We start from the raw sequence: 27,916 nt of genomic DNA on the forward strand, positions 1-27,916 counted from the left end.
TAGGTTTATGGATGTCAGTATGGGTAAAATAATTAATTTGACATCATCTACAATTGGCCATCGAGGAGACATACTCCAGGTTTAAATGTGAATTCGTCATCTCCAATACTTGAATGTTCTGCGAGTAGAAAAAGTCACGAGTGGGTCTGGTCCATTCCTTAACATGAGGTGCACTTGTTTTGGAATTTGATTGGTCACCACGGCATCGGAGAGCCCGCCTCTGGCCATTAGCCTGAATCGTATTGGCCCCCAGTGGCGTCGGTCTGGAGGAAATCAGAACGGGCACGAGTTAGCCAGTAACCCTGCGCTGGTGAGGCACCACTGTCGTACACGTAGTGGGAAAGAAGAGGTCCTGATGCGCGAATCAAGGCAACCCTCGGCGGAGATGACGGCGGACTCCGACTGGTTCTGATTTTTCAAAGTCATTTTCATTCAGCAGGTTGCATGCCTACGGTTGTCAATATGGCAGAGTGGTTATTCCCAGCACCCACCGCTGCAAAAATGGCGTCAGTGAACCGGGTCCGCGCGTTGACGTTAATTTTCTTGACTGTCACTGGTTGTTTTGTCACCTCGACAAGTGGCAAGGAAGGATCCGAGGACACAGTCATCAGTGGCCTCCGCCTGGAGGATACGGATGACATTTCTTTCATGGATAAAGGTTACTTGCGGGTGAGTGAGCGCTCTCGGATCAAATTAAGAGTGTACGGGCAGAACATCAACAACGAGACTTGGTCCAAGATCGCCTTCACAGAACACGAGAGGAGCCGGGCGGGGGTGAGCCTTGACAGCACTTCAGGGGATAACCACAGTCAAGAGGACTTGTCCGGCTTGCATCCCTGTGGTATTAGGACTTCAGATATCATCATTCTACCAAACATTGTCGTCAACAGAAAGACATCTGGAATAGTTGAGATAGAGGTCAAACCTCTGCGGAAGACGGAGAAGAGCAAAGCCTACTTCCTTTGCATTGCTACCTCCTCACCTGCTGTGGCTGGAACGCATGTCCCACGGACGGAGAACACCTGGATCTACCACGACGGCGAGGACACCAGAGTGATCGTAGTGGAGGAGAAAAAGTTTTTGCTGCCTTTCTGGCTCCAGGTTATCTTCATCTCTATGCTGCTGTGTCTGTCGGGTATGTTCAGCGGTTTGAACCTGGGACTTATGGCTCTGGACCCTATGGAGCTCCAGATAGTGCAGAATTGTGGCACGGAAAAGGAGAAAAATTACGCTAAAAAGATCGAGCCAGTCAGAAGTCAAGGGAATTATCTGCTCTGCTCGCTTCTTCTCGGTAATGTATTGGTGAACACAACGCTGACCATTTTGTTGGATGATATTGCTGGTTCGGGGTTGATCGCCGTGGTTATGTCCACCATTGGAATAGTGATCTTTGGGGAAATTGTGCCTCAGGCCATATGCTCCAGACATGGCCTGGCTGTGGGGGCCAACACCATATTCCTGACAAAGTTCTTCATGTTGCTCACCTTCCCTGCTTCCTACCCAGTGAGCAAACTGCTTGACTACTTGCTCGGTCAGGAGATTGGAACGGTTTACAACCGGGAAAAACTTCTGGAGATGCTGCGCGTCACGGATCCTTACAATGACCTAGTCAAGGAGGAGCTTAACATCATTCAGGGTGCTCTGGAGTTGAGGACTAAGACCGTGGAGGTCGTAATGACGCCGCTTCGAGATTGCTTCATGATCCCCGGGGATACCACTCTTGACTTCAACACCATGTCTGAAATCATGAAGAGTGGATATACACGTATTCCTGTCTTTGAGGGTGAGAGGTCCAACATTGTGGACCTTCTCTTTGTTAAGGACCTGGCCTTTGTTGACCCAGATGATTGCACACCACTCAAAACCATCACAAAATTTTATAGCCACCCATTGCACTTTGTCTTTAATGACACCAAGTTGGATGCAATGCTGGAAGAATTTAAAAAAGGTGAGTTTGTTCGACACCTTCCTCATCTTGTCACTTGTCTTCTGTTAAGTTCTTATAGTCACGTCACACAGCCCGGTTGTTACGAGACAAGCACGCTACATTTCCGGCATAATCCCTCTTGACCAGTACATGTTGACCTTTCGCCTCTCTTCCCCTTCAAGAGGCTGAGTTTGATCGTGAGAGGTCAAGTGTCTGTAAATCGAAAAGCTCCAGGGATTAAAATGGGAGAGGCAGAGAATTGTTGAGTTGAAGGGGAACACCCCCCGGCCTTACAAAGCACTGTTGCAGCTACAGTACACCATTAATGAGGTGCACTTGCCACAGTCTCAGCTGTACGCTTCCTGTGCTGGGGAGGTTTTCCCATCTTAGACCGCAACTTCCACCAAGTTTCTCTCTTTTGCAGCTCTTGCCTTGCATCCTTTCATCTCATTCTCATTCAGACATTTTACCTATGCCCCTCTCACTCCCCCTTTCTTACCACCTGATTTGTAAATGCATTAGGACATGTGGGAATGGTGTAACTGCAAGACTTAGGGTTATCAGGTGGGGGCATCTTGTTTGAGAACCTGCTTAAATCCCTCTTTCTTACTCGCCTCTGAGTGATGGTGGTGATAACTTCTTTTGTCCAGCCCTGGAATGCAGTCATGTGGATAATGAATAACAGCCTCTAACACCCTCAAACACCCCCCCCTCGCGTCTTGTGTGAATGCGCATGATGTTTGAGAAAGATGTTGACCCCACTCACAGGTTACCTGAAGTTTTGCCCCTCACCACCCCCATATTGACCATAGCAATATGGACAATTATACAAAGATTTACAAACAGCATTTAGGCACACGGACAGATTAGTTTTGGTTTGGTGTTTCATTGCAAACAACACTTACAATGTTAGAAATTCCATCGAAGCTAATCTTTGTGTTGCCAAAATATGACCAAGCATACATTTGAGTGAATGGAAGTGCATTGAAATTACCGTGTGGTATGCGTTTGGGTCTAAAATATCGCCGACACTCCTCTCTGACAAAAGCTTTTTCTTTAACTGTCCGTTGTGATATTTTCAAGTGTTTTCCACACAATTTTATTCAGATTAAGCTAAATAATGGTCCAATCAAATGCCACAGTATCTGTGCATTGGATGTTAATGAGATATGTAGCTGTATTATCTATGATTAAAATTCATTAAGAGATTGTTAGAAAATAATATAAGGTGGGGTGTGCAATGTGAGGGCTAAGTGAGATTAAAAAGAACAAATGATTAGGCTCTGTTACCAGAATTGAGTCAAAGTTCTCTCTGCCAAATTAGTATTACATAATGTACTAGCAGCGGGTTGTTTTCATCATTAGTGTTCATTGGCTATTGGAATCAGGAAACATACTAAAGTTCTTTTGATCTCTTTTTTTTTCCAGAGAAAAACAAATACAACTTTCTGTGTCAGTAGTGTATCAACATTTTCATCTTTAGACCTCTATGGGTTTATGAAGTTATGGTTGTAGACAATGGATCATAATTTTACATGGGACCATCTTTTAGTTTTTACATGACTTTATTTATATGTATATTATTTGTGCAGGTATTTTTTTTCTGTAAGTCTAGCTTTGATACTTGAGCAGCTGAAGGAGAACATTATTATAATTGTAGCAGCACCAGGGGAGGTTTGTCTCTGGCCTCTGGAAGAGGTCATAAGCAACTGTTGAAGGAAGGGCTACAGGGTCAAAGTTTCCTGCCAATCTGGCTATTTTCACAGCACACACTCAGTCCAAAAGGCATTGTTAATTCAATTGTGATCTTTCACAGTCTATCAGAACAGCAAGTGAGCAGTGAGAATTGTAGAATGGCCTGTGTTGGGGGTCCAAGCTTTCCAAGTCAGTAGTCAACATTAAGTTGAGTTTGGTAAGAGGAGTTTGAGAGTAAGAGAGGATTGCTTGAGACAATGTTCTAGTAAAACGTAATATAATTATTGCTCCAGAAGCCCCTGCGACCCTAATGAGGATAAAGCGCTTCAGAAAATGAGATGAGATGAGAATATGACGGGATTTGATCACAAAAAAAGAAAAAAAATGTTTTGTCTCATGCCAATTTCAAGCAAAAATGCATGTGGAATCCTATGCATACGATCAGAAGTATGTATTTTTTTTCGCATCAACGTAATAATAATCATTTGATATTCTGTTGATGCGTAACAATTGAGTGCCCATGTAAAACGAAATAAACTAACATAAGGCTTGTTTGGAAATAACAATTTTCTCTGACTCTATATCAAAGTTTGGTATCATTTAGAGTTTGTAAATTGAGAGCGACACTCCTGTGGAAATTTCTGACCCTTTCACTAATTGCACTTTCTTGCTGTGACTCCGAAAATTACTGGCATCCAGATGTTACTCGCACAGCTACTGGTTTGCTCTCTAATGAGAGGGTCACTTTGGGACCATATCAAAAAACGTAGGAAGCGGGAATTTATCATCATATCATATTTAGCATCTAATCAGCCTCTACCATGCATGTCTTTGGAATGTAACATCCAAACATCCAAAGTAGCTTGGTTGAATATTCCAAATTGCCCCTAGGTATGAATGTGAGCGTGAATGGTTGTCAGTTTCCTTGTGTCCTGCAATTGGCTAGGCACCAATTCATGGTGTCCTCCTCCTGGTGCCCAAAGTGCCCCCCCTGTGACAAGCAGTAAAGAAAATGACTTGACAAAAATGTTTGTATGGAAAGAATCTTACTGGAAAGTGAGTCAGAGTGTTTGCCTGGTACCCTGTTGGGTTTATGTTGCAACAAGTGATGGGATTAAATGACGTCATTATTTGTAAGACCACTTAATATTTCCCGTTGAGGGACACCCTTTTAATGTTTAGACAACTTCAAAATGCACTGGTCAAAAAAATAAAAGTGGCAACAAGTGCACTATTATAGATATGATTGCATTTGCCTCTACATACAGATCAAACAAAAAAATACGTAAATTCTAGTGCATCTTTAGGACATGTAAAATTACCGCCAAAACTAATGTCACTATATAAAGTCCCTTCTGTAACAGTAGATGGCGCTTTTCCCTATTCGAATAATATTTGGATGAGATCACGTCCAGGTGTATCTGCTGCATGTGAGCCATAATTTGAGCAGAGACATTAAGTGGGTTTACCTAAACCCAATCACAGGTGGCTAGGTTAGTTTTAACTAATCTGAACTATGTGAGGTTGTGTCAGGTTTACCTAAACCTAGAGCCGGGCAAATTGACAATAATTGTTATCACAATTTAAAAAAAATATCAGTCAATATCGATAATTATCGTAACTATCAATATATAAATTTTGTTTAGCGTTTTATCTGTTTATCTTTTGTCTATTTTGAAATAATTGACCGCATCGGCCGCATTGTCTTGCATTATAGCGTTTCAACTTTGTCACGTTGACGTTTTTGTCAATTTATGCGCATATAAGCCGTATCCTGGATTCAGTTATCATTTTTTAATATGAGGAATATGGCTTATATGCGAGAAATTATGGTAACTATGTTACCTTACTTTCAAACAACAGAAAATAAGAAATATGATGATTTTAAAAATAAATTTTGTTGTTCTGTTGTGCATTAAAGATAAGACAACTCCATCCTTACAATATGAAACGTAAAGAATCAAACCTGCAGAAATTTTGAAAGGCATCTTTACTTTTATAAATTTGCCTTCAAACCAAAAGTTGCTGTGAAACATGAAATAAATAAAATAAACAACTGAAGACATCATAACCATTGGCAAGCAGACCATTTTCAGCCTCACAAAAAGAAACAGTAAATTTACCTCACATATGGGCATTTACAAAAAATAAAATAAAGTACATGGATCATCTTACAACAGCGCCACCATTCTCTGTGGTAGTCCCACGGTGTAATTACAGTTTAAAATTATCACATTTTTATCAAAAGTTTAGCACAAGCTGAAATGGCATGTTCCCACTTCTGTCATTAAAAGTCCCCCTAAAAGAAAAAAAGGCTGGGCTTGTTAAATCTCTCAAATCTCACTGTACTAAGGGCAACGATTTCTTGCGTAACACGCATGATGGCCGTTCAGATTTTGCCTTCTTTTTGCAACTTTAAAGCTGCATTATTTTTTATAAATTTGAACTTGACAACCATACACGTAAAGTCACTACACATTGGAAATAATGTTTAATTGTCTTTAGTTTCAATTTTAGCCCCAAAAAAGCTTCTTCAAATATTACACAATCTACTAAACATTCATTCATCTTCCACATCACTTATCCTCACAAGGGTCGCGGGGAGTGCTGAAGACTATCCCAGCCAACCTCAAGCAGCAAGCAGGGGAGACCCTGAATTGGTTGCCTGCCAATCCCAGAGCACAATGAAACGCTCACATTCACGCCACCCTGAGTGGGAATCCAACCCAGACCTCTTACACCAAACAGGCAGAATGACCACTGCACTATCGAGTTGCTCAACTAAATATGTTGATTTTGATTTAATAAATCAGTGTTGATGGTATGAGTAACGTTAAATTATGGGACATAACAGTGTGTGGGCTCGAACCAATGGCAATGATAACTTTTGTTACACTTTAACGCAGGGGCTCGGGAGCCATATCTGGCTCTTTTGATAGGTGCATATGGCTCTCCGCTAAACTTTGAGGTAAAATATGGGAAACGCTGTTGAGAGAGCTCCATCCTGAATGCATCAATAGGAGCGTTACGCGATCAATGTGGCGCCGACACTACCATTAGTGCGGCTTTTAAACTTTTTTTTGCATTCGATTCTTCTGCATTCATACTCCCATTGATTATCATTGATTAGTAACAGCGTGACAAGATTGTCAAAAGATCTGAGAACATTTTGTACTTTAAAAGTGGTAACATTACTACAAACAGCTCACATTTCAGTGTATTTTTACTTTTACATTTTTATCATGGCTCTCAAGGAATAACATTTGAAAAAATGAATTGTTTATGGCTCTCTCTGTCAAAAAGATTCCCGACCCCTGCCTTAACGTAACGCATTGCTATTTATCTCAGCATTGATTTTATTTATATTGATTTTATCCCATCTTTTCATTACATATAATGTGTTATAATTTTACTGTGGCAGGCTGTGACACAGTTAAAATAAATTTTATAACAGAGTAGACATACTATTTACACAAGTGATTTTCAAAATGATTCATATAGAGTCGTTATCAAAATTAGGCAGCATGCTCAATGCTCTATTGCCAAGTTCACTTGGTGGGACAAATGCAGAGGATATGCATACAGGTAGTGAGCTATTTTTCCTTGAGAGAAATTGAGGAAAAACATGTTTAACCTCGAGCAATTTAAATGCTTCTTTTGACCTATTGGGCTTCTTTGACCAAGTTTGTTGTGTTGAAAGGCTGGCTTTTGAATTAGCCTACATTCTTCAGATTCTGGTTCAAAATGGAATGGGCCTTTTAAGACCAGATTAGTACAACGGGAGGAGTGTGAATCAAGGCACAGAGCATTCCCGAAGCCAGTCTGATCTGGCATTATGACTGCTTTTAACATGTTGATATGTATTTGGATGAACAGTTTCAATCCTGTCATCAACACATTTTATATTCACCTGCTTGGCCTGCAGTAGAGCCCACAAAGTGAAACTTGCAATGATATTACCTTCACTTTCACACAAATTTGTATATTATGTAATATTTGTTTGTTACAAGTCAATCATGAAGTGGGGTTGGTTCTGTGTTGGGAGCTACACAGGTATATTAGGTATTACTCATTCTTTGTCCCTCCCCCATTTTAACTTCCCTATAAATCTAGAATTGATTTTTCCCTTAAAAATCTTTGCATTTAGACACATGAAAATCGAATGCATTATTCCTGTCTCCAAATTGGTATAGAAAATAAGGCCTCTGTGTAGAACACTCAGAGAAGCACAGTTGCTTGCTAGTTCAGCAAGTCCCATCCCCCTCCTTCCACATTCCCTCTCTCCCTCTTCTCTCCATATTGTCCTTTTGCCTATTTCCCCCAGTGTTATAAATTACAAACGACACAAACCTCCAGGCCTAATGCCCTGCCATGGATGGCTTCCAAGCTGGACTTTCTGAAGAGCCAAGAGGCTGGCTTCATTGACAACAGCGGGCACAGTGTCTGTCTCTCCACTTGTTGGCAGGGAAAAAAGCCTGAGACAGGCTCCCTAAAGCCCAAAGACACCACTGGTGTCTACTTTTTTTGGTCTAATTTTGTCTTCAATGAAAGTGTAACCATGATTCACCCCTGCAACATAATACACAGATATCTTGCCTCACGAATTAAGTAAATGTGTCAACAAGTTATTTTGCATAATCTACCCTTATATCAATTTTTTCCCAATTTGACTGATTTGAAATGCCAGTAAAACATTGCAGACTAGCCAATATGTTTGTTAATAAAGAGAGTATTAGTGCATTGCTAGAAAAACTAAAATATAATTCTCGGGATATTTATTTGTCGCAACACCCTTTTCTGTGATCTGGCCAACAATTCAGGGTGTCCCCTGCCTGGTGCATATAGTTGGCTAGGATAGGCTCCAGCACACCCTGCGACCTTTGAGGGTATAAGCAGCACAGAGAATGAATGAATGAACTCCAATCTTGTGGTTGTTTAGAAGACATTTATATTTGATTTAAACAGGCTTACTTTAAACCTTTGCTGTACTGTTGCTAATTTAGAAGGTTGTTTTATATTTTGCATTTCAAGACTGTAAATCAGGAGCGCTCACATTTTTTTGGTCCAAGATCTACTTTTCAATGAGCCCAACCTCCCGCGATCTACTTTGTTGTTAGGGTTAGAATTCAGGGGTGGGCAATGCGATCTACCACTCGTTCCTTGGCGATCTACCAGTAGATCGCGACCTATCGGTAGTTCCTGATCTAAGAGTAGATCGCGACCTACCGGTAGTTCCTGATCTAAGAGTAGATCGCGACCTACCGGTAGTTCCTGATCTAAGAGTAGATCGCGACCTACTGGTAGTTCCTGATCTAAGAGTAGATCGCGACCTACTGGTAGTTTCTGATATACAGGTAGTTCCTGATCTACCGGTAGTTTCTGATATACAGGTAGTTCCTGATCTACGTAATGTGAACCCCTGCTGTAAATCTGTTTTATTTGACTGGGACCAGCGTCATCCTAAATTTCTAATCTAACCTGGCTCTTTTTTGGCAAATCTGCTTAAAAGTTTAATTTGTTGCACACTTGTTGACTATTTATCTATTCCAACGTAGACCCTCAACAAAAGGTGTCAATGTGCAGGATTTTGTTCCAACGATATAGCACAGACAATTAAACCAATGTGATTTCTGCTTGAAAACAAGAAGCACCTAACTGCAATCCACTGATTACACTTGTAGTAAACCAAATTGGTGAAAAGGTGTCCTCTTTATGGGTTGGAACGAAAACCCACACCCACTGCGGCCAATGTTCCCACTCATTTTTCATATGTTTGGGCATACAGGCAACTTTCTTGAGCACACAGAGGACCAGTGTGAGCAACATTATAAATGCTCGCTATAGGCACACACCAGTACCACACCTGCCATAAGCAGGTGCATGTCTATGACCCAGAAATGATCTAGTCCTAATAAAATGTAATTTTTGATATCTATGAATAAAACATTTAAATAAATGATACTAGAATATGCACAAATCTGACTTAAATTTTACCTTATTTGTTTGAATTATACTGTGGTTGGAATCTATCACAGCCTGGTCATCCTGAAACAGACATTCCTCCCACCTTGGTCCCTTTACAAAGTTGATCACAAAGATGTTTATTTATTTATTTGCATTTCCTTACAAGTTGAAGGGAGTGGCTGTTAAATCAGTTGCATTCATCTCTGATGTTATTTTTTCCTTTTATTGATTGATCCATTCATTCATGTGTTTATTTGTTTGCCATTTTAATGTTAGCTGTCTAGGAATCCCATGGTAAATAGGGCTATATGAAGAAACTTGATTTGATTTGAGTGAAAATCACATGTCCGAACAGCAGTCAATTGTGTGTCTTTCAGGGCTGACTTTTTTAAAGCAATGGCTTCATTCCAAGTGAGTTTCCATTCAGTGCAAGTCGTCAGAGCAAGGTAATGACTAAATTATCCTTTGTTGTTATGTGCCATAAGGGTTTAGAATGTCAAAATATACGTAATACATTTTTGTTTAAATATCAAAAACAGAATAATGTATAACTTAATAAGCTTACATCCAATATACAGTAATATTTTTACGACATGTTGTACGTAGTATGTACATGTATTGAGTGTGTGGGGGTGTACATGCGTGTGTGGTAGAAAAGCTCAATGGTGATGGCCTCCATTTAGCTCTTGTTTATGTAGTATATTAGAAGAGTAATTTGCATATCAAAGGATTTCGTAACCTGAAAATTCTGTATGTAGAAGCATTCATAAGTAGAGGTACCACTGTATTGATTACCACTCGCATTCATCATTATCAGTACGTACATTTTTGAGGACTTATTTTGAATTAAACTTTGGAATGAGTCTATCCTTAGTTAAAGTATTTAAACTATTTAGCATTTGCTTACAACACCCGTGTAGTAAAGCAGCACCTGACGACATGCTCATTCATTTTCTCCCACTGGTTTCCCATTGATGCTTGTGCTTATGACTGAGGCTCTCAGGAATCTCCACCCAGGGGACATTTCAACAACAAATGCAAGCAGCAAGCCAGCTACGACAGCAAGCCGCTTCACTGAATGAATAACAATGTTTTGCTAGCATTGTGTGTGTACGAACATGTGTATCCAGTCACAGCTGAAAGAACTTGTGACTAAGGCCTCTTAATAAACAGTCATAAAAACATTTTTTTAAAATAAACAAGAAAAATACAAAATCTAGATGTTATTTTAAAAAAAAATAGCTAAATTATTTGCCGATTGAACAAAAAGATTTGGCCAGACAAGTCTTCCAAAAATAAAATAGAAAAATATCTACCGTAGATGAACCCAAACATACCTTAGAATTAGTGTTACAATTCATCATTGGTACGGTTATCCCTAAAATTTGCGGATAATCTAAAATAATATAAAAACTTCGAAGGAGTACCCCTATTATTAGTACCATACTAAATGTTTTTGCACCTAAACAAAAATATTTATACACAAGTACAATTATCAAGAAGTGTGTTTATTAAAAATAGTTGTACGACGACGGACGTTTCTTGCTGACAGTAGCCTAAATCGAGCTCAGCCATTGTCTCGAATTGTCATTAATATTTTATTTTAACGTTTTTTCTTTATTGGGTAGTAAAAAGTCCCTATTAAATACATATTTCTCACTGGCAGCAACTTCAAAAACAACAGTGTTGAAGTCAAAATGATCATTCATATCTAGATTTGTTTTTTAAATGATTATCATTTGGAGCATCTCATACATTCCAAACAGACAAAACAATGAATTATAAAGCAGAAATCCATCCTGATAATGCTTCATGATTGGGCCATGGTGGCAATGCACATGCTGAGTAGCGACAACACATGCTCAGTAGCAACTACACATGCTCAGTAGACTCGTTAGAACACCGGCTGTGGCGTCCAGGCATCCGCCTGGAGTGTGCAGTTTTTGGGTCATGCTGGCTCCCTAGCACAAGCTGGCTCTCTCTTCTACAGCACACTATAACCTTCCAGCATCATGGAATCACAGATTCCTGATAGCAGATAGTAGGACAGCGGGGTATTGGGGGATACCCAATGGGAAAGCAACTCTAGCACATCATTGGAAAAAAATAATACTGGATCCAGGAGGTTTATTTACCTTTGGGGATGTTTGATTTCGTTAGATGTTTCCTAACCTGGGCAGTTTTTTGTATCTTGGAACAAAAGGTTTCACATCAGAGCTTTTTGTAACCGGAATATTTGTCTGTTGAAGCATCCGTACATAGAAGTACCATTGTATATTCAAAAATATACATCGATGGATGGATGGATGGATATGAATGAATAGATGAATATGGAGAGATAGTTGGATATGGATAGATACATGACTATGGCGGAATAGTTTTTCCAAACTGATGGAAGCATTCTTTTCACAGGACGTGACATGAGAAGTTACAATATATGCAATGCTTTCCCATCAACCTTACATTGCTCTATATTTGCTTGTGCTAAAATATTTGGAAATATGGGAGATGGGGAGGGAGTAAAGATTGATACCGACCCCTCATACCCAACCCCATCTCCTCATGCCTTATCTGCCTATTTATAGGGTAAAATTACGCTATGGAAAAATATGACAAAGCTGCATTCCATAAATACACTGGGAATGGTGGAAAAAGAGCAAACGGTTTAGTCTCTGAAGGCCCGGGTAACGGTTCTCAGGCTTGAAATTGGAGTAAGGATGGATAGCTACATAGGTGGCATCTTTGTTCCATTTGAATCATTGAAATACATTATTTAAAGACACTTGTTATGTGAAAACATTCTTAGTGCAAAGAAAAACAGCTATGTCCAATTTTGTTAAACTGCAATTGTATGAAAGTTTGAGCTAACAATATTCATAAGGCCTGAACCATCAAAAATACAAATTCCTTTTAATAAAGGTGGTAAAGAGGACAGACTGACTTATTGCATGATATTTGTCTGCTATGTGAAGGCTCATATTAGGGATAAATGCATTTCAGGGTAAATGCCTTATTTTCACACACATTAGACGCATCACCTGAAAGGGCAACGTCTCTGTTGCGGGTGTATTTTGGCCCAGACATCGACGATCCATTCCAAATCGTCACACGTAACTCGTGCGACTCTGCCTTCCCGTCTTTATATAGAGGGTTAAAAGCGCTACTACCACACGGAAGACAACTGCCTTGCCTCTCTTGCACGGCAGCCTCTCAGTCCATGGAGATGCAAAACATGCTTGACTGTTGAATCTTCACCCCTCTGACATTTTTTTTCTCAGCAGCAGGTGATAGCTTGCGTTTTCTTCCTGATCGTGGCAGTGACAAAACAGTGGCATGCATACTCACAAACAATTGTATTGCATTGTTGCTCTTGGGACCTTAACTTTCATGACTTGTTCAAGTCTAAGATTCGCTTTTTCAAATTCATGCTGAGCTCCTTTGACTTTCCCATTGTCGCGTTTGTGGGCGTTTGTATCCAATGAGCCGTATTTAAATGCCGTGGCGGTCCGTGCATTTTCTAGCATTGCCTTCTTAGCGAATCAATCCAACCCTCAAAAACTCTATAAAACCTCTACCGCAGCTACAGCTGCGACACATAAAAATCTTCAATAATAACCTCAAACAATTGAAATATTATTTAGGAATATAGCCATATTTTACTCACCAAACATCCCTTTTAACTACACAATATCCATCCTCCTTTCTTCCTCCTTTTCTATCGCCATAAAAGATAATGCTGAAAGTCGAGCCTATCCTGACGGCCCGCCATTGTTTAAATGGCCTCAGAGAAGTCACCAGCTGTGGTCACTCATAATCACTCACAAAAAGTTGGCCATGCTACGAAGCTCATTTCACTGACACAACTTTCTAAGTCACCAAAATTACTAATTTGAGTTGCTGTATGTATATTTTTGACACAGCACATTTTATGACTTTCTGTTAACCAGTAATAAAGTCATAAAAGAACCAAACTTCATGAATGTTTTTTGTGACAAAGACGTATCTGTTCCAATCACTTTAATATAGAAAAATCACAGTGTAGAAATAACTGGAAACTCAAGAGAGCCATGACATTATATTCTTCACAAGTGTATGTAATCTTTTGACTACAACTGTATACAGGAGAAGTTTCTCAAAGACAAAACTTTTAACTGGAGACTACAGGTTCCTCCAAATGCATGATACTGAAAATGATCTCTGACCCCAATGTGTGTAATGCACTTGTGTGCTCGACTACCCAGCATGTATTCAGCGCCAGCCCAGCTAGACAGCCCCAGATGTGCAAATGTAGTGGCTTATAGGATCCGAGATGAATCTTCCTAACAAACACTTTGACTATATCTTGTTACCAAGTTCAAGGCTTTGGAAGGTCCAGAGCTTCAGTCTAATTTTTACTTCCAGTTACCCACTCAATGACCCTGTTCCTGGAAAGCAAGTAGAGTGTGACTATGAGTAAACAGGTTCCCATACAGTGAACCATTGGTGTGCGCATCAGCCTCAAAGCTCTAAGATCGGGGGTTCAATCCCAGGTTTGCGTGGGTTTTACATCCAAATACCGGAAACACATATGGTTGGCTGGTTGAACACACTAAATAGCTCCTAGGTATGAGTGCGAGCATGAATGGTTGTCCTTTCTTCTTATGTCCTGCGATTGACTAGCCTCCAATTCAGAGTGTCCTCCTCCTGGGGCCCATAGTTGGCTGGGAAAGGCTCCAGCACCCCCACAACCCTTGTGTTGATAAGCAGTATAGAAAACGAATAAATAAATTCTACTGTGGTGAAACAAGACTTTTTCTGTTGTGCTTTGTGGCTTTCATCAGTGGGAATTTAAAAAGTATCTTGTCTTGAAAGCTAAAGGATTTTTTATGCATTCATTCATTTTCCATACCAGTTGTCCTCACAATGCTCACTTGAGGTGCTGGAGCCTATTCCACTAGATGGGACTTAGATTTTCATCCACCTCTCAAAAACATGCATGGTAGGCTGGTTCAAGACTCTAAATTTCCCCTAGAGGCGAGTGTGAGCATGAATGGTTTTCAAATTTCGAAATTTCTGAATACGGGGGAATAAAGTTATCCAATCCAATTCAGGGTGTCTCCCGTCTGGTGCACATAGTTGGCTCCAGCAACCCCGGCGACCCTTGGGAGTATTGGTAGTATGAAAATTGAATGAATGGATGAATGTCAGCAACTCTGCATATTTCCTCACTGTATAGATTTTGAGAAAAATACACTTGAAAGTGTGTTCAGATTAATTTGAGGCTTGTGATAATGTCATTTGTAACCCACTTCAAAAATACACGAGTAAAAGAATTGGATAAGCCTTGACCAAAATTGTTGACTTTTCCTAATCCTGCCCTAATCATGGTATTATGACGTCTTCTGTGGTTTTATTCATAATAAATGTCCATCTTTTGGATGTAAATGTTGAAGTAAAGCAAAAAAAACATGCTAAGAATGACCCTGAGGCCTCCTGAGATTTGTGTTCAAAATACAAGGAGCACATATCTCAAATTCCCATTTTTATGACTTGGGACTTTCAACATTAGATTTTCCACTGTAAATGGGGAAATGTTTGTGTTTAAGCCCATGGGACAGCACAATGAAAAACATTGTCGTATATTTTTTTTCTTACCGATATTCTCATTCAATTTTTCCTTACATGCATTCCTCTTTATTCTGTAGGAACGGAATTTCTCATATCTTATACCAGGTAAAACTATTTTTTTTAAAGAATACAATGGATACATACACATTATCACATATGAAATTTTTATAACAGTGCATGTTTAATAAATTAAAGAAAGTTAAGTTTTAATTTTCCATTATAGTGCTTTTCGTAGTAAAATTGAAACTCTCCAACTTGAAAGTAGCGATTACCGAAAAGAAAAACAATCATTTATTTGTCAGTTATTTTAAAACAGTCTTTGTGACCACTTGACTGTAAAATATTACCGTATTTACTCGCATATAAGCCTCACCCTTAAAGTTATTGAATTTTTACAATTTCTTGCATATAAGTGCCCCGTTATTCACAATTTTCACTTCCATATTGGTGGTTTTTATAGGGAGTACAAATATGTTACTTTGAAGGGAAAATCCCTAAGTACCATGGCAAATTTAAAAACTAAAATGTACACCTGATGGGTAATCAATAACATTAAAGGCAAGGTTAGTGTAGTTACATTGATCTTGTTGTCTCCTTTTTTTCCATTGGCGATGTTCTCCCTGTACAGTTTATATTTAATGCTGGCTCTCATACTTGCAGTATTGCTTCTTGCTTTAATAGAATGATATTTTATTTGTCTTTGTTCTAGTTTAACCTATGGTCAGCAACAGTTTTAAAAAGTAATTGATATTATTTGTGTTCTACTGTTAACAGATTATTTTATCACCAATTTTTTCATTTCTAAAGACTGTCTTAGAACTGCTCCACCTTCTTAGTTTTCACCAGGAATTCCTCCCGAATGGTTTCATACATTAGTTTGCCCAGTCTTGCAAGCATCGACTTTTGACTGAGTGTCCATGACTTTGATACTTGCTGCTTTTTTCAGTAAATAAGTGCAAATAAGTGTGCTTTCATGGTGTTGTGTGGAGCACTGCAGTGCAATAAAGTGTTTATTATTGAGTCTAAATGTCCTCTCTCAACAAAACCTGTGTTAGCCAATCCCGCTCAGTCATACTTTGAGTGAACCAATAGTGTCACTTAAATAAACATGTAGACACCCAAAGTTTGCACACACCTGTATACATGCGTATGCCTAGGTACACACAAATACATTCGAAACCCTTGTTATTTACACCCAGGTAACTGCATGCAAATGACCCATTCCGAGACAATCTGATCACACAGTGGAGGCTTCGCCTTGTGCTGTTCCTTTCCTTGGTGAGAATATCGCTGGGGTGGAATGGAAACTTCATTTTGAAGGGGCTAATATTAGCCTGGGCTTGTGGAAAATTCCTTTTAAATGATCACAAGCTGAGAAGAGGCAAAGAATTTGTTTAGCATTTTGCTAGACACTTCTTTGAATACATGCAGCTTGTTTCTCCCTTTTTCTGGGTGGCACGCCGAAGGGTCCTGGGAACATAGATGTAGAGGAAACAGAGAATAAGAGCCGAAATGATGACATTCAGGAACCTTTGAATTTCTCAAGCTTTCAAATGTTAAGAATTATTTCTGTTTAAAGCGTAATTGATCGCAACATATTGTTAATTTTGTTCTAAAATGCAACAATATCCCTTCTTCACAACATAGTACCTATTGCCCAGATGCTTCTACTCTGGTGAAATCTGCTACCAGAATTCGATTCCACAAGTCACTCATGCCACGTTACACTGCAATGAGCGTCTTCTGAGTTCATCCTTAGAGAGATGGTGTTTTTTTTTAATTCAAAATAAAGTCCCTCAATTGTCGTGAGAAGCCGCCAAAATTGTCAGCCAGAATAAAACTTGATAACAAATGACTATAGAAGACATTTATTGTATTCATTTTTTGGACTATTCATGAAGGATCACAGTATTCACAAAATTGTCCATGAATTTTACAAAATGGTTTTTTGTTCGTGACTCAGTCTCACGTTCCTGCTGTTTTGGGCTGGTCTACACTCCTTCAATTCGTTTTGCCATAGCCTCTCCATTTGCATGTGTTGTAAAGAACACTAAATAGCCAGAGCCAAAGTACAACATACAGAGGCTTTTTTGATGTGCTAACTAACCTGAATATGAGAGGCGAGTAGAACTATTCCTTGCACTATATAGTGGAAAAAGCGCATAACCAATGCAGATAACAATTGCTGCCATGGTTATTTATTGTTAACTGGTTGTGGCCAGACTCACTACTGCCACACAAGCCTTTTTCAGGTTCTTTACATTTATTGTACAGTTTTGCCCACCCGAAAGCAGAATGTCCCACAGAATTTGTTCCCTTTTGATTCCTTCCCCGCAACTCCGAGTAGAACACCACCATCTTTACACCACCCACTTCCTGAGTTGTATTTCACTCACCAACATAATATGACCCTAACTTTATAACTTTGTGTTTGTGTGTGCATGTATGATTTGCTAGGAAAATCCCATCTGGCCATAGTTCAGAGGGTCAACAATGAGGGTGAGGGAGACCCTTTCTACGAAGTTCTTGGTATTGTCACCCTGGAGGACATTATTGAGGAAATCATCAAGTCAGAGATCCTGGACGAGACAGACTTATACAGTAGGTTTTCCTCTTAAAGTTCATACCAGCTTGACTTAAGGTCAGAGTTTGATGTGATAGAGCTTGAATCACAAAAAAAAGGCTTGTCCACATATTATAAACCAATTCAAGATATCTTACAAAACAATAGAAAATCTTTATATTTCACAGAGGGCTCTGAATCAATACCACTTATGTTAATAGCAATGGTAAAGTGTGTCACGTCAAGATTTATTCATTGTTTGTAAATGGGTAACTTAGAACACAAAATATATGCACTTTTTTTATTAATAGGTAACTTGATACTTAAAAGTCAAACTAGTCCATTGGCCACCTTTCCAATCCATATAAATATCATTCACAGGCAACAATAATGATCGAGTGAGCATTTTAACTGCATCTACTGAAGTAGCCTGCAATCACTGAACATCTCTATCAAGATATAATGTATTTCTAACAATACGTTTTGCTTAAATTTTTTAACACTAAATGTCTGTATCTGATGTTTCCTTGTCATTTATTGACTTCCTGCACCGCCATTACTGCCCTCATTTAACATATATTTTGTTTAGTTTTGACCTGACTTTTGCGCAAGTTATGATATCATAACTTAAATATTATTTGTGTTTAAAACCTTGCATGTTTCATAGCATAAAGATGAACATCCAGAATAGGTTTTCTGGAGTTACATTTTAATGCAGAATGATGCCAAAAGCAGAGTTAAGGACTATTTGGAATATCTTTTAGAGGTAAAATCTTGTTTTGAGTGGCAGCAGGAAACAGCGTTGATGTCTTAGCTCCCCTTAAACAATGAATGTGATGTGTCATGAATGTGTATGTATGTAAACAAAAATAACCTCATATAGTTCTCCTTTAGTTCTAATAAATACACCACAGCTAAGTTTCCAGAAAAGGCAAAGTATTTTGACTAACTCAACTGTAGTCACCCTGTGACCCGGAAGAACTATATCCATTAGTGGAGTGGCATAGTAGATTTTCTTCTTCCTGTTCTAGAAGTATATAATTGTGTGTCTTCTCATCCCCTCTCCCTTTGTCTTTGCAGCTGACAACAAGACGAAGAAAAAAATCACCCATCGCGACAGGAAGCAGGATTTCTCGGCCTTCAAGCCTACTGACAATGAAATGAAGGTTAAAATATCACCTCAGCTTCTGTTGGCTACCCTACGTTTCCTAGCAACAGGCAAGTGGGCCGCGCTCCTGCTTTACTTCCCCCAGTGTGCCCTAAGCTCCTCAATGCCAGCAAAGTGTTATGTGCATGTGTGCACATTTAGTGTGCAGTTTGTGCGCACATGTGCTTGTGTGTGTTTTTTTTAGTTTTTGGGGCAGTTGGATGGAGAAAGGACCCAAGTAGGCGTGTGTACAACAAGCTTTGTAGGTTTGTGGTTGTTTTTGAAGGAATGAATTGTCTTAGTACCAGGAAGTTGGTGTTCAGGTTTGTTTGTGTTTGTAAAGAAGGCCTCTCGCATCGGGCATAGATTGGAACAAATTCCTATACACATACAAAAAATAATAAACACAGGTGTGTATTAGATCCCAGGCATGGATTGAAAGTAACATGTTGAGTTAGTTCACCGGTCATTAGCGTTAAGCGGTCCTTCATAGGTTTGTGTCCCGGTAATGCCTTTTCCTCTGCCACGATGAATGTCCGCCTGGGCATCTTTTTCCAAAAAGACCAGTTTCATCGCAGTTGAAAACTTGCTGGGGGATGTAACTTTCCTCGGCGATAATCAAGGCAAATGTCTTGATGCGTCCTTCTGCTTAAGGATGGTGGAAATGGTTGATGTATTCCTCTCGTATTGCCTAGCGAGCTCAATAGCACATACCGCACTCATATTTTTCATGTATTTCGCGTTTCTTGTCCATTGTCAACGCCTTTTCTTTGCAGAACTCTGCCGATCCATAGTAATATTGTTTACCTGCAAATGTACCCGATGCGGGAGAAAAACCTGGCGGTTGGGGAAATGCAAAGTCCGCCTAGTGGTCATAGAAATATTTTATACAAGGCACCCCCACCCAAAAAATAATCCAGATTTGATTCAGAAATCAAGTGTACATTTTAAACATTTTCCTGCATGTTTTTATTGTAGTGTGTAGAATTGACGTATCATGATCTTTGGCTTCATCCAGAAATACAGCAAATTTCATGACTGTTCAGAGTAATTATTTCCCTCCTACACAAAAGTACTCTTAAATAAGATTTTTTTTAATGATTGTTTAGAAAGTTTTGTATTGTTATTCCAGTTTTTCAACCATGAGTCTCACAATATTCTTTTCTGTCTCTGCAGAGGTAGACCTGTTCGCACCACCACAAATGTCTGAAAAGATTTTACTACGCTTGTTGAAGCACCCCAATGTCATCCAGGAGCTGAAATATGATGAGAAGATTAAGCGGGCACCTGAGCACTACCTCTTCCACAGGAATAGACCCGTGGACTACTTCATCCTCATTCTGCAGGTTAGTTGGAGAGAGAATATTGGAAACATCAATCAAGACCGGGGGCATAGCTTATACAATTTGTCAAAACCGATGAGAAAATTAGATTAGATTAGATTAGAATTTTATTTCGGCCCGTATTCCGGAAATTTCTTGTTTGCAGTAGCAACAAGACACTAGACCCAGGTAAAAAAAAAATGTAGAGCCAACAAATACATTCCTTTATATAGAGGTGCTACCAACTATATCTAATACATATTTCAAAACAGAAACTCCCCAAAATTGCACTGAAATGATCCAGTTTATCTTAATTTGCTCAACAATGGTCAGTCTGCAAAACAATTGTTGGATTGATGCCAACAAAATTCTGTGCTAAATCCATTTTTTCTTCAAATAAAATTGTTGTGCAATGCTAAATGATTGCAAGGCAATATTTTAAACAAAAAGGGTGGCACTTTATGACATTTGCAACACGGAAGACCACCAAACAAGAACAATTTGATGTTCTCTACTGCACTGCTACTACCAATGTAGACCAACATGTGAAAATGATGACTTATTAAAAACATACTGTAAGAACTGAAAGTATGAACTCAAATTGGCTAAAACTACATTTAAAAATAAATAAATAATGATACTATAGGATTTATAAAACAATATCAAAAATACAATTTGAGAAATAATTATTCCCAATTTGTTTTTCTTTTGGTCTCACTTCAACAGGGCAAAGTGGAAGTGGAGGCAGGAAAAGAGGGGATGAAGTTTGAAGCGGGACCATTCTCCTTCTATGGAATGATGGCTCTGAACGTCTCACCAGGTGCGCTATAAATGTATTCTAATTCTAAGTCTGTTTAACCCCTTTATTGCTTGACAAAACAATAAGAATAATGTGGTTTATTGTAAAAAGGGATGATCATAAATAGACACTTGCTATTGGTCCCAGCTATAAAAGCAGTTTAGATGGATGAACCTCTTGCAGTGGCGGTAGTAGTGTTGCACTCTTTCCTCAGTTCATTCATAAACTTCTCAACCCTTTTAGTTGTAGCAACCATTTTTTAACAGTAGATAGGAAATGAGAGCCACCTACTGGTAAAAACAAAAGGCGTCCTCTTCTGTGGTCTACTTGTGGTTTTATTCCCTTTTCAATGTCAGTCAGTTATAGGCGATGTCTCTAATATGTTTAATTCATATTATTTTCTGCTTATTTATTCCAATGACCATACAATTAAAGATTATTTCTTACCTCTTTGTCCTTCTCTGTTCCCCTTTTTTTTCACGCCAAAGTCCCTCTGTCCCTTTCCCGAACATTTGTCAACAGGGCTGATTCATTAGCCGGATCACCAGGTAAAGTACTTTTCCAACTATTCTTTCTAACCCTAACTCCCATCTTCACATTGGATTAGAACACCCATTAGTTTTAAGTGGAACACTATTCATTCATTCATTCATTCATTCATTCATCTGAATCAGTGGCCAGCCAATTGCAGGGCACGAGAAGACACACACTCATAAATAGGGGCAATTTAGAGTGTCCAATCAACCTGCTATGCATGTTTTTGGAATGTGAGCTTTCTAAATGTTGATTAATATTAAATATCCAAAATGTGGTTTGCACTTCATTGTACCATACACGTGAATGAAAATGAAGGAAAACAGTGCAAAAAAAAAAAAAATCCCATAGCACCCTCATCCCTCCGAGCCATTATTCAAGACGGCTGAATGGTGCAGGAGACTGGAGGCCCCAGGCTCCGCCCTCTCCCTCTCGCCCCTAACCTATAACCCCCTAACTGCATAAACAAGACTTACAGCTACAGCCCCCTGCCGGATACCACTGTGCGCACATATGAGTCACGGCACGTACACATATAGATAGGCACAAATAAAACAAGCACAGGCTGAACGCACAACTTTAAAGGAAAAGACGAGACCAAGAGTAATTGTCCAAGCGACAGATGGTTACTCAAAGAATCTGAATATGCAAATCGCTCTTAAAATATAATGATTAATCAGAAAATGTGACCGCCTGCGAGCGCAGGCATTGTGGGACAAACTGTTTCCCTTGAAACAGCTGAAAACCAGTTAAGAGAAAAGGTACTGCTATATAGTTTCTGAACTTGAGCAATACTGTATGCACAGTCGTACTTTTACTATTGAAATTAATTGGTTCCAGAACATTTTTCATAACTTGAAAATTTCGTAAGTAGAGCAGTACTTTATTTGTAAATTCTCTCATTTGTTCCACGGTCCTCACACAACTACCAACTAAACCCTTTCAAATTGGTCAAAATGTCCCAATTTTATATGAAAGGTGTGAGAAACACACAAAAATGAGAATATTGCCTATTATTTATGTTTTTCTCAACTTTTGCACATCCAGAAAATGAACTCTTTCCCTGGGATGTACTGGAGGAAGATCTTGTCTAGCTCTGTAAAAGATTAGTCCATATATGGAATATAAAGTTGAATGAGTACTATTTAGCCAATTATTCCAATCATTTTGTACCTGATTGCTACATGCTGATTTTGGTGTAGGGTCAATACTTGCATGTTCTGTACTTTTTATATTTCATGACCTAACCCATGCTGCCTTTTGAAAGTGGAGTATTAATCTGCAAGACTTCACATGCCAGGTCTTTGGCCCACTGTGCTTGGCCTGCACATATACACAAACACACACACAAACACACTTGGTGCACCTAATAGACACCGATTTATTCCAACGTGGGATTACATACATTCCAATCAGTGTAGTAGCATGGTTTTAGATAAGCTGTTTTTACTTTGTTGTGTTCAATTTTCAGTAGGCTTCTTTAAGAAGTGGAAAAAATAATCTGTCTTTAATGAAGTAAAATGAACACAAGTATTTCCCATGTGGCGACTAATAATGCAAGCGAGCATCATCACTAAAAATCACCAACTCATCGAATATTTTGTGGAAGTCCATTAAAACAAACATTAGAAATTCAACATTATAATTGTCTACCAACTACTTTAGAGGCTCAGAGATGGGAGTTCACGGATGGTAATTGGTATTGAATTCCTGATATGTGAAGAAAGTGCTTAATGTACTATTTCTGAAGGAAACTACACAGTGAATACCTCTAGAGCCACCTCTTGTTGGATTTTTTTTTTATTATTGCAGTAGGGGAGGAGCTTTGTGATGGAAGTGACAGTGATGGTACATTTTTTGGTTTCCTGTCCAATACTTTCAGAGCTTGCTTATAAATGGTTTCAATGGGTTTTAGTGTTGTCTTACAGGTCGATGAGCAACTTGCTAGGCAATACGTTTTGTGTGTTATGATCATTGTGTCAAAGTACAGTTTTGCTGACTCAGGAGTTAGATTGATTCTAATGAACATAAATCTGGACAAATTGAATTTAATTCTATTCAATGTTTTTTACCTGTTGTTTAAGGACAAGTTGTGAGTCATGAGTGATTCCCAGGTTTTTAAATTCTTGGACGACATTGATTGTTTTACCTTCGATATATTAAATCTTTTGGAAAAGCTTTCATACCACACCCTTGCGGCTTTAGGTTATTACCCTAAATTATCTTTTTACAGTATCATCCAGAACTCAGAAGACTCCTGATGACGCCATCATTTGTCACATGATGTCACATCATTTCCTGCACTTGATTGAGTAGCATGGCGACCATTTTTATCTGAAATGCTGATACCTCTAATAAAATAGCTTGATTCTCCTCACATTTAGCCAAAACTTCACATTGTCAGCCATTGAAATAAATATATACATGTTATAAACACAGATTTATTGTGTTACTCAAAGGCACTCATTTCTATCCGTATTTATTCCACAGCAGGATTTATAACATTGACTTTCCTCTTAAAGACCTCTTTGACCAAAAGGTTTCTTAAGGAAGTTTGACCTATATTTGAATTAGAAATTTCTGTGCACAAAACCTAGAAAATTATTTTACTGCATTCCTTTCTATCACTCCCTGATAAATATACATATGTCTTTGTTTGTCCATATATATTTATGTTTAAAATTCATACTGGATAACTCCTCTCACAGAAAGTAAATCTCCACCACGGCCATTTGGACTCAACCACTCAGACTCTCTGAACAGGAGCGATCGAATAGACGCCATCACTCCCACGTTGGGCAGCAGTAACAACCAACTTAACTCCTTCCTGCAGATCTACGTACCTGATTATTCTGTCAGAGCGTGCACAGACCTGTATTTTTTAAAGGTGAGTTGAAGGGACTGACACGTTGACCTGTGCGTGTGCCAGTTACCTGTCATATTGTATCGTATTGTAAAAAAAATAAATAAAAAAAAAACAGTGTTCCCTCGCTACTTTGCGGTTCAGCCACCGCGGACTCAGAGCTTCGCAGTTTTTTTTGGGGAAAAAATAAATAAAAATACAAATATTACATTGAGACAACATATTTTACAGTTTTTTTTGTTATAACATGATTTTCACTCTCTCTACCCGTATTCTTTTTGGTGTACTGTATACAGGGGGGTAAAAAATAAATTAAAAAAAATAAAAATTAAAATAATATATATATATATATATATATTTTTTTAATTTAGATTCAAATTAAGCATTTTTGAAGGGGCATCCCTACTTCGCGGAAATTCACTTATTGCGGGTGGTCCCGGTCCCCATTAACCGCGATAACCAAGGGAACACTGTACTGTAGTTTAGGAAGTGAAAATGATAACCAGTAGTATACGCAACATTATGGTCTGCAGTGTCCTGTTTTCAAAGTCAATTATTCCAGAATTAATTGTAACCTTCTCGTTCTGACATGTGACCTGATGTCTCTCTCCTGACCACTGCCTAGGTAACACGGCAGCAGTACCAGAATGCCGTAATGGCGTCGCGCTTGGACAAGACGCCGCAGTCTACGGACAGCGAGTTCACCAAGATAGAGCTCACGTTGAACGAGCTCCGCGATGGCGTGGAGACCCCTGCCACGGTCACAGGGATGAGCGGCACTGCCACCGCCCCCCCAACCGTGACTGTAGCCTTGGCCAACGAGGCGTCCCAACTACTCAACCAGCAGCACAATTGCGTGGGCGTGAGCAGGAGCAACCACAACATGCACAACGAGGGGCCCATCTAGCCCGGAGACCCGGACCCGCCACCTTCCTGTCTGTTGGACACACAGTACAGTGGTGTAGCTAGAGATGAGGGAACATGGGGAACCGTGGGCGGGTGGGGTGAGGATGCCGTACCTGCTCAGTCAGTTGATAAGGCCCCCCGTCCCAGAGGAGGGCTTTGGGGCCAAGGGGGTGTTGAAGGCCCCTTCCCCACGTTGGCAGCCATGCTCTACGGCGCCTTCTTAAGATGGTGCTGCGACTGAGCTATTTTTTGGGACAAAAAGACACTTTCCTTGCGGTAACTTGGATGAAAGGATGACAGATTGGCCGAAAACATACCCTGTATCAACCCCCTTCTGTACCAGCACACAGTTGTACACACACATAGGCCCTTTTCCACTGAGCCAGTGCTCGTGCTTGTTCCGTCATTGAGTTTTGACTGCGGCAGGAGAAATTCCCAGCTGCGCCTCGTAACCCGAAGCACGAACCCAGTGGCCTCAACACGCCACACTGGCTGGGGTCTCGTACAGGGCAAGCTCTGGTAGACCTCTGTTGCCAGTAAAGGTGCTTAGCTCAGGCAAACTGTATGCAACATTTTCGCCGTGACGTCCCCGCGTCGACGGCCGTGTGAGTATACTGGGCCTCACAATATACAAATGATGGGTTTTTGTTAAACTGGTAGCACTGGCTTCTTTTCTGCACCTTGGGAGAAAATTTCAGGACACTTAATTGTTCAGCAGGATGAGAAAGTGTCTCAAAACTCTAAATACTCATATTTGCCCATGGCAACTTCCTCAATTTTACCCTCAAACAAAAACCCAAGCGTGGCACCCAAGCTCGAGCGGAACGTTTTCCCCCGTCTTTTTGCTCATGCTAACGTCGTCTTATTTATGCAAACCAAACAAACATCGAGAACGACATTTTCTACTGCCGTGTATGAATTGCAGACAGTGAAGGCCCTGACTGCACACCACTGATATATATATATATATATATATATGCTCTGACACATTTCTGGATTTAAACTCATGCACACCCCACTCACATGTCCCACTCTTGCTTACTGGTAATATAATGACTTACGGACATTTTTATATGACACAGTCCTTCTTGAATCCTTTCCGATTGTTGGTGAACATGAAACGCCTACATCAAACCGACAAAGCACAGCATGAGCTCCGGCACCGAACGAGTACACTCGTTCCTCCGGTGGAAAAGGGACACATTACACTCTACAAGTCATTTTATCTTCCACTCAGGCCAAAGACCTTGGTCCCCCGCCAACCCCTATTTTTTATTTTTTTTTTACAAACTGGACATTCACACTCTTTCCCAAACAAATTCCACCTTTAGCATCTTTCAGGGAAACTCGGCGGACATTTGATCCCATCAACATGGACTTCGGAAAGTAATGGTTTTGCAAAGACTGCACCAAAAACCACTTTGAGAGAACCTATTTCATCAGAAACCAAGAATGTTTTCCTGTATTTATTTATTTTATAGTATTGTATGTATATATAAAGATATATATGTTTATGTATGTATGTGTGTGCGTGTGTGTACGAGTGTGAGCGTGTGTGTGTGTGTGTGTGTGTGTGTGTGTGTGTGTGTGCGTGCATGTGTGTGTTTGCGTAGCGATACGACATGTGACAGTGTCAATAAAGCATTCACTAAGTCACATCAGAAAGGACATGCTACATATATGGAGCTAAACATCCATTTGTGTATATGAGGAGGTGAAGGTATTTTACAGATATAGTATGTATATTACAGATTGTCTTATTTTTACTATTGTGTATTCAAAATTGGGCTTTTTTCACTTTAGAAAAATCACACTATTGCCTTTAAGGAAAAAAAATCATAACCTTGTGTATTTTTAACAATGTGCAATGAAGAGAACTTTATTTAAGAGATGATTATTAATAATTAAAAAGAATGACTATTGTAAATTGACAGCTATATTTGTATGTATGCTCTTTATGTATTTGAATGTTGGCATTTGAAAGATGCTAAAACCCACATTCACGTGCAAAATTCCCTTCATGTCTAATTAGAGGCCTCTCACAGGTTGTGAGATCACAGTCAAATCTGTTTTACATCCGAGTGGGAGTGGGGATGCGTTGCGGGAAGGTGGGCACGCATTTGCCAGCCAGCTCAATCTGAAAAAAAGAGTGTTTTTGTTCTTGCCAACTTTACATTTAATCAAGCTTGACTATTGCACAGTATTAATGACCTCATCTAACTTGAGCATTATCAACGTCACAAGAAGAAACCTCAACATTAAATATGTCCACGGATGACACATGACATTCCTTATCCACGCTGTAGTTTCATTTGTCTGTTTTTTTTTTTTTGTCTCCTTGCTACACAACATTCCACAACTAAGCCTGATTCATGTTCATCAAGGCTGTTCTATTTTTTGACAACAGTGAATGTGAGAAGAGTGTTGTGGCGGCCATCACAATACAGATTATAATCCTTATTTGATAATTCTTTAGTTCTGCTGTTTCACATCTGTGGCTGCCATTAAAAGATTTATGTTTGATTCTGTTTTATTCTTCAATTTCATATACATATACAGTGGTACCTCAACATACGAGCACCCCGAAAT

At 39.4% G+C, this 27,916-nt stretch overlaps 1 protein-coding gene across 3 annotated transcripts; it reads left to right on the forward strand.

The window, feature by feature from the left end:
- The first annotated feature begins 207 nt into the window (after positions 1-207).
- cnnm2b (cyclin and CBS domain divalent metal cation transport mediator 2b) lies at positions 208-27,850 on the forward strand. Of its 3 annotated transcripts, XM_077719507.1 has the most exons (8): positions 222-1,948; positions 17,651-17,794; positions 18,837-18,974; positions 20,080-20,249; positions 20,952-21,045; positions 21,513-21,572; positions 24,267-24,445; positions 25,047-27,850. In XM_077719507.1, exons 1-8 carry the CDS (start codon positions 445-447, stop codon positions 25,326-25,328), a joined length of 2,571 nt encoding a protein of 856 aa, XP_077575633.1. In that variant the 5' UTR covers positions 222-444; the 3' UTR covers positions 25,329-27,850. The 3 variants fall into 3 exon arrangements, with proteins under 3 accessions (XP_077575636.1, XP_077575635.1, XP_077575633.1); XM_077719510.1 differs by lacking the exons at positions 18,837-18,974; positions 20,080-20,249; positions 20,952-21,045; ... (1 more) ...; positions 24,267-24,445; positions 25,047-27,850 and adding an exon at positions 9,964-10,032 and having other exon boundaries at positions 208-1,948; positions 17,651-17,781; XM_077719509.1 differs by lacking the exons at positions 17,651-17,794; positions 18,837-18,974; positions 20,080-20,249; ... (2 more) ...; positions 24,267-24,445; positions 25,047-27,850 and adding exons at positions 9,964-10,032; positions 10,590-10,719 and having other exon boundaries at positions 208-1,948.
- The last annotated feature ends 66 nt before the right edge of the window (positions 27,851-27,916 follow it).

Source organism: Stigmatopora nigra, chromosome 6 (assembly GCF_051989575.1).
Source record: "Stigmatopora nigra isolate UIUO_SnigA chromosome 6, RoL_Snig_1.1, whole genome shotgun sequence".
Lineage (NCBI taxonomy): Eukaryota > Metazoa > Chordata > Actinopteri > Syngnathiformes > Syngnathidae > Stigmatopora > Stigmatopora nigra.